The 10,596-nt window shown below is 40.1% G+C and overlaps 1 protein-coding gene across 4 annotated transcripts in view; it reads left to right on the forward strand.

Moving 5' to 3' along the window:
- The window catches only part of LOC123032010 (CMP-N-acetylneuraminate-beta-galactosamide-alpha-2,3-sialyltransferase 2-like), a 28,464-nt gene that overhangs the window by 4,270 nt on the left and 13,598 nt on the right, over positions 1–10,596 (forward strand). For 2 of the 4 annotated variants that reach the window (XM_044447604.1, XM_044447603.1), the window contains exons 4-8: positions 255–439; positions 2,950–3,129; positions 4,817–4,862; positions 7,647–7,766; positions 8,472–10,118. In XM_044447604.1, the coding sequence (XP_044303539.1) occupies positions 255–439; positions 2,950–3,129; positions 4,817–4,862; positions 7,647–7,766; positions 8,472–8,639 (699 nt within the window). In that variant the 3' untranslated portion in view covers positions 8,640–10,118. Of the gene's footprint in view, positions 1–254; positions 440–2,949; positions 3,130–4,816; positions 4,863–7,646; positions 7,767–8,471; positions 10,119–10,596 lie in introns of those variants that run through there. The other 2 variants (XM_044447605.1, XM_044447606.1) reach the window with 1 other exon arrangement.

A 10,596-nucleotide genomic window follows, 5' to 3' on the forward strand; every position in this document is an offset into this window, starting at 1 on the left:
CTCTGGGAACAATGTTGGCTCCAAAAGCTGTACACTTGGTCTTTCATAGGGAACATCCGCCCATGGAAATGTGGCTGTACCTTTAATTCTCAGTTAGTTTTTCTATTTACCATAGCTGTTACCTGGATTGAGCCTTAGTTTATTAACCCACATTCAGTCCATTCCTGTGTTCAGGCAATTCTCCTGTCTTGAAAATATACTACTGGGAAGCAGGATTCATTTCCTACCCAATGCCCTTCTGTTTTGTTCCACAGAGGTTGCAAAGATCACATAAAGGGAAGCAGGTCCAGGAGATCATAAAGCACTTGTTTGACATTCTTCCATCAGCTAGACTCCAGGACACTGTCCCATGTGGAACATGTGCTGTGGTGGGGAATTCAGGAAGGCTGAAAGGCTCTAAATATGGAGGTGAAATTGACTCTCATCAGTTTGTGCTGAGGTAAGTAGCACAGAGAAATACCCCAAAGCTAAGGAAGCCAGGGTCTTGGCCTAATTTCAAAATCTTCTAGAACTGATTTGTTCAGATCACTGGCAGAAGAGATCTGCCCCTTCTCTGGCTGGATGCTGGATGAATGGGGAGGGGGGAGGGGGGGCAGACACTGTGGCTTTGAACAGATTATCCCTGAGGGCATGACCACCTTGACAGAAAAGAATAATCCCCTCTATTAAGCGTCATACCTTAGGATAGTGTGTGTGTGGTTGCTGCTGAGACATTGCTGCTGAAAGGAACTCCTCTTAGCTCTTATAATGTATTATTATAGCAACAGCATGAAAAATAACAAGTTGCTGTTTGCAAGAGAGAAAGATGTGAACTGGCTGAAAGTGCCCTGGGGAGCAGCGTCTATCTCTCAGGACTTGCTGATACAGGTGAACAGAAGTGTTTGTCTCCCTTTAACTTGTAATTTAATACTGACTTGAGTCTTCCTGTGCACATGTAGCTGAAGACAGAATGACACCACCCAAGGATTTCAGAGTTGTGCAGATACCCAAAATATTTTAAATGCAGGAATATACCACCTAAGATCATGCTATAATAACTGAACATAATAGCATGGGACATTGACAATAGAACAACTGAGTTGAAGGAGAAAAATAACTGGTTGGGGGGAAAAGAAGCTAGATATACAAGAATCAAGAGAACTCTCTCATGATGTGCATGGGTCAGTGCCTAGTTTACACAGAAATGAGACTTTAAACTGTGATGGAGGAACAAGGACCACCACCCCCATCAATTAATTAAATGTACCAGAAATAAGATGCAAACGCCTCGCTCTCTCAACCAATGATGAGTGAGCACTTTCAATAGGCATGGTATGATGACTACCCACCTTAGAGAAAAAAATGAACACATGATGTGAGGGGGCATTGGGCTGGGGTGAGCGAGAAGTAATTTATACTGCAGCATTTTTGTTATAGGACTCCTCTTGGAAAGGCAGATACAAGAAAAATGTTATATGTCCTCCATGCTTTCTCCTCCAAAGGAAACCCAGCTAAATTAGTGATTATACCTCACTACTCAAGGAATCTGGGAGTACACAACAATGTGTAAACGGCTCACCACATGCAAACAGAGCAACTAACTACAAAGGAGGAAATGCAGTTTTAAAAGGTGGAGAAAGTTTTTTGGCAAGAGTAACTTTTCCTGCAGGGAAAGAAATATTTGCATTTGCAGAAATATATGCTGAACAAGTATTTATGTGAAAATTGACTTTCCTAATACCAGTGGCTTTCAGGAAAGTGTAAACTGAAGGGTTTCTGTACAATAAACCCAGTCTATGATGTAAGCCCCTTACACATGTTAGAAGCGCACGATGGAGTCTCAGCCACATGGAAGAAAATATTCAGTGGCAACTACATTGCCTCCATTTACACATACAGAGTGATCCTTCTTTGAAAGGTGACAGATATGCCACATTCTGACTAGTGAGGCAAATTCACAAAGTACAATTTCAGAAGGCATGCTCAGAAACAATATGGCAGGTGAAGAGGTAGTCCTGCATTCATCCTTATCAGCTCAGATCCTAGAGCTTCTCTCCATAAGGCATTTATCATGCACTTGTGATCCCTCACTTGCAGAAGCTTGTGGGGCTTTTTCATTATGTCATCATTCTCCAGGGCCTCTCCTGTTTTCCAGCCATTTTCATGGCTTATTTTAGAGTCAGGAAAGTCTGCTGTTTTCTGAGCCAGCACCCTAATTTGCCCCATTTTTGCATTTCCATTGACTACCCCAGCACCACCTTGCACTTGTGTAATAGAATGCATAAGAACAAATGGAAACTTGAAGAATGGAAAGGCAGAGAGTAAAATCCTGAGGGAAAAGCCTTTTGTGGAGGATGATATAATCCTCCTGCAAAGAAAACAGATGCAGCTTCAATAAAATGGTAGGCTGTATGTCTCATCTAGAGAAGCCCTTAAGGTAGTAACCAACAGTGTCATTTTGCAAATAGCACTAGGGAAGGTTCCCCAAATCTTCCAGTTGCACAGCACATGCCTGAAAGTCATTGTTCAAGCATAACTTTAATTATATGTCTGGCTTCCGTATAGTTTGTAGCCTAGTTTCTACTAGTGCCATGTCCTTTGTGAAGCAGAGGAACACAGTTGGATACTGTTCTGTATAGCCTTGGCCCCACAGATGAAAAGACAGAGATAAAAATAACACCATCATCTATTGCCATGCCACCTTGAAAGCACCTGATCCCTTTGATCTTAGAATTAAGGAGCCTGGGCAGGGTTAGTACTTGGATGGGAGACTGTCTAGGAATCCCAGATATTGTGGGTTTCTTTGGGCCACAACAAAGCAGACCAGAGTCCTGGGAGCTGAGCCCAGAGAATCCACCATATTCCCACCTCCAAAACTAATTCCTCACACACCCAGACTCAACTGTCCTTATGTGTCTGGCCTGGATGTTTTGTACAGACACATCTGATGGTATTCTTGTGTCCACTTAGGATGAACACAGCACAGACTGTGGGTTTTGAGGATGATGTTGGAACACGAACCACCCACCATTTCATGTACCCAGAGAGTGCTGTGGACCTCCATCCTGGCATCCATCTTGTACTGGTCCCTTTCAAACCCTTGGATCTTGAGTGGCTAGCCAGTGCCTTTTCCTCAGGAGCTATCCAGCAGTGAGTACCTTGCCTACCTAACTAGAATAGGCAGTAATATGGTGACAATCTGTGTCCAGGCTTGTGTTTTCCTTGTATTACAGACTTAAGGATGTAAGAAGGATGTTGGATCAGGCCATGTTGGATTTATCTTGTCCAGAATTTTACTCACAGTGGTCAGTTAATTGCCCATAATAAACCATTATGGAAGACTTGAGAGCGATAGTACCCTTCGGCCCATGTTTTCCAGCAACTGATGTACACAGGATGCCAACCCCATCAGAGGCTCAGAGCATTGTAACTAAGGGCCTTTTTTGTGGTGCACCCCCCCCCCCGGAACAATCTCCCTGCTATGGCCTGCCTGGTGCCAAATCTGCCATCTTTTTAGCACCAGGTTAAAGACAGCCCTCTTTGTAGAGGCCTTTAAAGATTTCCCGGGTCATCCACAGGCCTGATGGTGCCTTTTTCCCTTCCTTCTTGGCCACGTCTTTTAAAGTGTATTTAATGTATTTTAATGCTATTTTCTGTATTTTATTTTTTGTTTTATATCCTGTTGTAATAATATTTAAATGTATTAAATAAATGTATTATTATTTAATACATTTCTATACCACCTGTAGTATAGAAATGTATTAAATAATAATAGGCATGCTGCCTCTGATACTGGAGGTTGTATATATCTACCAGGACTAGTAGCCATTGCTAGCCTTCTCCATGAATTTGTCTAATACGCTTTTAAAGCTGTCCAAATCTGTGGCCATCACTACACCTAGTGGAAGTAAATTCCATAGTTATGTGCTGTAAGAAGTGCTTGCTTTTATATGTCCTGCGTCTGTCCTGGGGATGACTGCAGATTCTAGTATGATGAGAAAGTGAAAATGCATAATTTCTACACCATGTATAATTTTGTGCCTCACTAACCCTTTTCCTAAGTTAAACTTTTTAGCTATTATAACTTTCCCTCATAGGAGAGTTGTGCTAGTCCTGTAATCCAGTTGTACCAGTTGTCCTCTGTATTGTTTCCAACTGTACGATATCCCTTTTTAGGTGTGTGACCAGAACTGCAGATAATATTCTAAATGTGCTCACACTATGGAATTATATAAAGGGAATATGATTTTCAGTTGTTCAGTTTTCCTTTCCCAATTATGCATCATATTGAGTTTGCCTTTTTCACAACTATCACATACTCAATATTTCATTGAGCTTTTTCTTGGCCAGTTATGGCTAACTCAAATGCAAATAGCTTATACCTGAAATTGGGATTTATTTATTTTCTACTTAGTATACGTTACTTTACACCTGCATACATTGAACTATTAGCATTTTGATGGCCACTTAACTACTGGAAGCAGATTACATTGTTTACCATTCCAGGATTGAATTTTCTTAATGATCAGTAGACGTAAAAGGAGACTGATGTGTTTCTGAGTAGCTTTGAATCCAGTCCTTCATCCAGAATACTTCTGGATTCTGGCAGTGCTGCAAATACATTAGCTTTCTCATCCAGTCTTAAATTGATCGAGGCATTGGAAATATGCTTGTAATCACAGCAGGCCAGTCTCAGTACCAGGGAACATTTTCATTGCTTCATTTCAAGGCAAGGGTTTCATGCAGTATGCCCACCAGAGGCGGAGGAGCAAATTAGGAAAAAAGGACTAGAACAAAGTACTAAATGATAAATGACATTCTCTTGTTCTTTTCACAGCACATACAAAAGAGTTAAGCAGTTTGTTGAAGGTGACAAAGACAAGGTAATGAAAGCAGCAATATATCACTTCTTTGCTTCAACAGTTCCTGCCATATAGCTCTTTAGCAGATCATTTGTTTCCTGAATTTTAGTTAAAGGACCAGCTTATGTTAGTTGAGAAAAAGTAATGGAATAACAGAACATTCACTGTGATTCTTCAAAAACTTAACAACTTTGTGCATTTTTAACATTCCAAAAAACTAAGTCATTCCTCAAACCTTTGCATCAAACAAGGGCCCACACTGTGAGTACCTCTTTAGGAGTTGTTACTTAATTTTGCAAAGGGTACAATCCTATGCCCTGCACCCTTGATACATGTAAGCCCCTGAACTCCAAGGCCTGTGTGCATCCTATGGTTGGAATGAGGTATTTTATCTAGCTGGCTATTTTCAGCTATCTAGATAAAAGTGCTGGGAAGGGGCAGGGAAAGAGCTGGGACTAGGGAGTAGCCTAAGTCCTCAGCCACAGCCTCTGCCCTTCCTTGCTCTCCTTTCCCTCTCTGAGGCCCAGCTGTGACCTGGAGGGGGCAGCCAGCATGGGTTTTTCCATGGCAGCTGTGGGGCAGGGGCCCAGCCTTCAGAGCTCCAGCTCTGAAATCACAGGCTCTGAGAAATGATTCTGAACCATCTTATGGCTTTCCATGCAACACTGGGAGGCCATAGACTTGCACCTTAAATGGTGCTAATGTTGCTAGAGTCGAACCTGTAGTACAAATTCAAAAGAATAATCTAATTTGGGCTGAGGCCTATTATAATTGTAGTGACTAACTTTAAAAATGTAAAGCCTGTTTAGATCATGGATGGAGTGCAAAGTAGTCCACAAAAGCTTATGCCATAATAACTAAATTAGCTTTTAAGGCATCAGAGGACATGCCATTGTTTTTGCTACGACATGCGAACATAGCTACACCATCGGAGAAAGAACAGGTTAGCAGTATTTGCGCAAGGGACTCTGAGAGTCCTAGTTCCTTGAACCTGGCCATCAGCCATGTCCTCCTTGCTCAGTCCTCCCCAAGGATGTTACTCACTTGACTAATGCTGCTTTGTGAGATTACACTTATTGGGAGAAAAGGCACTATTGAAGATGCTACTATAATTGCCTTCTCTAAAACAGTGACAATACGTAAAGCCAAGCTGGTGGGTGTGTGGAAAGAAGCATATTCTGTGGTGATACAATGCAGTGGGAGAGATCCGTTTTTTCAGACAGATTGGGTGGGCTCAGTCAGATATAAAACCTGAATCCTGATTGCCATGAGAGAGACCACAGCTAAAGACTGAGAAACAACCCTGGTGACACTTAATAACAACTAATTGGCCGCCACTGTTTTAAAGCTTCTGCATATAAAACAAATTTCATGCAAGGTAAATAAAGATAGCACATTAAAAAGATGATAAAGAAATTTTAGCCCAGTCTACTTCATGCTGTACTGGTTTTCTTCTTGTAGAGAACTTTTGAAAAGGAAGTGGTCAGATCTGGTCTATAGTGGAACAATCCGTTCATTCTACCACTTCCTTCTGCTATTTGTGGGTTTCTTGCTGGAAAAATTGTGTTAATACAAAAACAAACATTTTTTCCAAAGGAATGTGACAGGTATTGGGAAAGGTGCAGTCATTCTTTACTTTTATTTATGGTGCATCTGTAAGAAAATACATAATTGCTGTCATGTGGTTTTGAAGATAATTAACAGAACTGTAGATTAGTCTAGCCCAGAAGAGCCAATGTAGTTTGAATAATTTGTTTTGAAAATCTTAATTTGCCTGAATGAATAAGAGAGCTTGCTACTTGTTAACCTCAGCAATGGATACTCTAGGTACTATGTGGTGCACTTTCAATATCTTTTCTGAGTTTTGGTGATTCACTAAAGTTTGGTGAATATATTTATATGGAGAACCTGACCTATTAAATATTAGTGAGTTTAGGCAGATAAAGGTATTTAGGCATGTGTGAGTTGGAGCTAGTCTGTAAGCCAGATCCAATTGTTGCAAAGCTGCACAGATAGTATTTGTTTCATAGGGTTTTTTTGTAATTTTTTTAAATCAATGAGCATGTTTTTTTTTCTAGGATATTAGGATAATACATTTCTTTCTGGATTTCAAAAAGCAAACAATACAAGGTTTTTACCATCTGTCTGGTAAACAAGCTTGTATGTTAGTTTAAATCATCTTTTATTGTGTGGATAACTTTTAATCTTACACTTTGAATTTCTTTGTAATGATGGTGATTTTTTAAAAGTTTCCTAGCTAAAATATAATAAAGTAAGGAGGAAGACAAAGAGGGAAAGAAAGGATATGGGACCACTATAGTTTGGAATAATATTTACTTCTAGCAGTCAAAACAAAGTAGAATCTGGAGGATCTAACTGTAAATATGTCAGAACAATGAGTTGTTTACTTCAGACAAAGGGGTGGGTCTTTCTCACTCCAGTGCCCTGAAGCCACTAACTAGCTAAAGAACTGAAAATGTTTCAACTAACTGAATATACTAGTGAGGACTGACTTAAGACAATGAGCAGGTAACCAAGGGGGAAGGACCATGATGGAAAGACTGACCTACCTACATTGTTACAACACAGGCCACACCAAGCCTCATCACTGGCTACATTTGGCTAGGGCTACCGAGAGTTGCGGTCTAATAACGTATGGAGAAAAACTAATGGTCTACGGGGTGTGTAAGCATTAAGGTTTCACCATCTCTCTCTCTTTCATTGGTTGTCCTTGTGGCAGGTGTAACAATTTGAGGGATATGCTATGGAAGAGTGTGAGAACCTTTCACTTTTTCTTCTCCCTAGGTCCTAATACTAAATCCTGCTTTCCTGAAATATATCTGGGATAACTGGACTAAGCATCACGGAAGATATCCATCCACTGGATTCATTGCACTAATTTTTGCCATCCATATGTGTGAACAGGTATGTATGCTGTTAGCCAGATACCTAGAGAAGTATGAAGCTGTTGTACTGAGTTGAACAGCATTTGGGTAGATAAGCCATACTTCCAATGAACTCAAATTCAAAGCAGTTTAGCGACTTAAACATGGAGAGCACATGAGAATACAAGGTACCCTGCCCTGCTTTGTGATTAGAAAGCAAATTATTTAAAAAGCTACTAAACAAGATGGCCCTGATGATTAGTTATCACAGAAATCCATGACTTGATTTTCCACTTCACATAAGCCTGATTTGCTTTCTTTACTAAAGAAACTGAAGCTTTTTCACTTTCAGTTGTTGTATACTAGTTGTGGCATATCCTCTGCAGTGAGGCCCACCTGGTACCTATATTATGGGGGGTGGTTGCAGCATTCTCCAAAACATTTTAGTCCTTCACTTTTGCTGTTTCTGCTGCTTCTGCTATAGGTTTACCCTTTCTGAAGTTTTTTGTTTTATCATGTTATATGCTATGATTTTAACTGTTGTGAACCAAAGAACTTCAGCTATTGGGCAATATAAAATTAATTAGTGCATGCCATACAACCTAAAATGGAATCAACAGCAGAGGAATGCTACATATTAAACAGCTCTTTTAGTTAAACTCTGGCTTGTGTGTGCTGCAGTAGGATATGTGTTTAAGATTCTTGCACAAATCAAGTTGATTTTTCAATAATCTTATGTTGACAGGTCTCTGTGTTTGGTTTTGGTGCAGACAGTAATGGGAACTGGCACCATTACTGGGAAAAGAACCGATATGCTGGAGCATTCCGTAGGACTGGGGTACATGATGATGTTTTTGAACTAGGACTCATTGAAAAACTCTCAATGGAAGGCAAAGTGTTATTTTACAAATAGCTTGTTCCACTGCCTCACAGACTTCATGCTATTACATCCAGGCTTGCTTAATTAGTTCAAGTTGTGGGACAGGGATGGGAATCACTTACATATAAAACACACTGGATTACAACACTGCAGACAAATATTGCACTATAGGTATTTCATATGAGATCTCAGCTATTTCATATGAGGCCATATGAGGGAAGAGGGAGGGAGCCGTGGTCCTAATGGTTTTTAAAGACATATGGACAGAAGAAGCAAGTTTCTTTATAAGGCAAATGCTGTCTGAGCTATAAAAGAAAATACATCTTTAATAAGGTTATTCGGTACAAACACTCACCTTAGCAGATTTCTTCATCTACCTCTGGGATTTTGTGGCCAACTGGAATTGCATATAAACCTGCAACCTGGACAAGACTGTAATCCTATTTATTTATTTGAGGAACTGGTAAAAACATGTATAAGAATGGTCTGCAGGGCTGCTATTGTCCTGTACTACAGAAAAACTGAGAATGCATACTTTGATCATTTCAAGCAGTGGTGTTAAGACTCATTACAGTTGGTCGTAGTTACTCACAGATGCCATTACAATGATATGAAAGATCAAGGCAAGCTAAATACAAAACCAACCATTTATCATGTTTAATAAGACTCAACAACTAATGCAAAAACCATGCTTAGTGATTTCCATAAATGAACGTCCATCAGAGCTGGTCTGGTACAGGAAGCTAGGAAGAGCCATGCTGGATCACACCAAGGGTCCAGCATTCTGTACACACTGCAGTCAACTAGCTGCCCATGGCAAACTGACAAGCAGGGCACAAGAGCAACCACTTTAGACCACAGGAAAAATGTTAGACAGGAAGTGTTAAATATTGTAGTCATTTGAGTCATCTAATGTGTTATGTAAGCCTCCTTTTGTGTAAAACAATCACAGTCAATGTCTTTTTACAGGCTTTGGGCAGTGTAGAAATAAATAATAAGTTATCCATTAATAGGAGAAGCTTCTACCTCACCCTAATAAGCCAAACAACCATCCATTTTGTTCCTTCTGGCCAAATACTTCCATCTTGCTTCTTTAAGCAGATGCCAGAGAGGATCAACATCCAGAGCAGCCCTCCCTAAGGAAGTGCACTTCCAGTGTTTTGAACTTCAATTCCCACAAGCCCAGTCAGCATGGTTAATGGCAGGGTCACCATCCAAACTTCTAGTTGGGGAAGGGTCCTCAATCAGGCAGCTCCCACTTGTTTCTACCTCTCAAAGTATTTTCTGCACAAATTTCTGACCAGCTCCTCAACTATGTGCTATCATAGAATATGCTTCTGTTAAGCAGTTAATTGAACACCAAGACTCAGCTAAGTGAGCTATGTGGAAGTAAGGAGGAGACATGACACTGGGGAGGTATTAAAATATGGTAAAACCACAGTATGCATGCTGATCTGGAAAGTAAACCAACTAAATGGAAATTAATTAAATATTTATTGATTTTCTCTTGCATTTTCCTGTATTTTTGTATTGATTTTTTTCCTTTTACAGCCCTGTGAGAGGGTTCTAACTTTAAAGGTAAACTCTATATATATATTTCAGTCAGTGCCCATATTTTTATATATATATATATATACACACACACACACACACACACACATACACATACATATACATATACATATACATATACATATAAAATGGGCACTGAGTGAAAAATACACTTAGGATGAAATCCTATGCATGATTTGAGAGAAGAAAGTGCTGCAATTCTCAGTATACTCAGGCCAACTTTTTCCTGTCTAAATATGCATAGGATTTAATTTATATGAGGCAGGCTTGTCCAACATGGTGCTCTCCAGAATTTACAATTCCTAGGATTCTTGACCATTGGCCACATCATCTTGGAGCTCACAGGAGCTGAAGTTCACAAATATCTGCAGGGCACCAACTTGGGGAGAGCTGTTATCAGGTACTGAGACAGTAAACC

This window comes from Varanus komodoensis, unplaced genomic scaffold (genome assembly GCF_004798865.1).
Source record: "Varanus komodoensis strain SLA01 unplaced genomic scaffold, ASM479886v1 scaffold52, whole genome shotgun sequence".
Classification (NCBI taxonomy): Eukaryota; Metazoa; Chordata; class Lepidosauria; order Squamata; family Varanidae; genus Varanus; species Varanus komodoensis.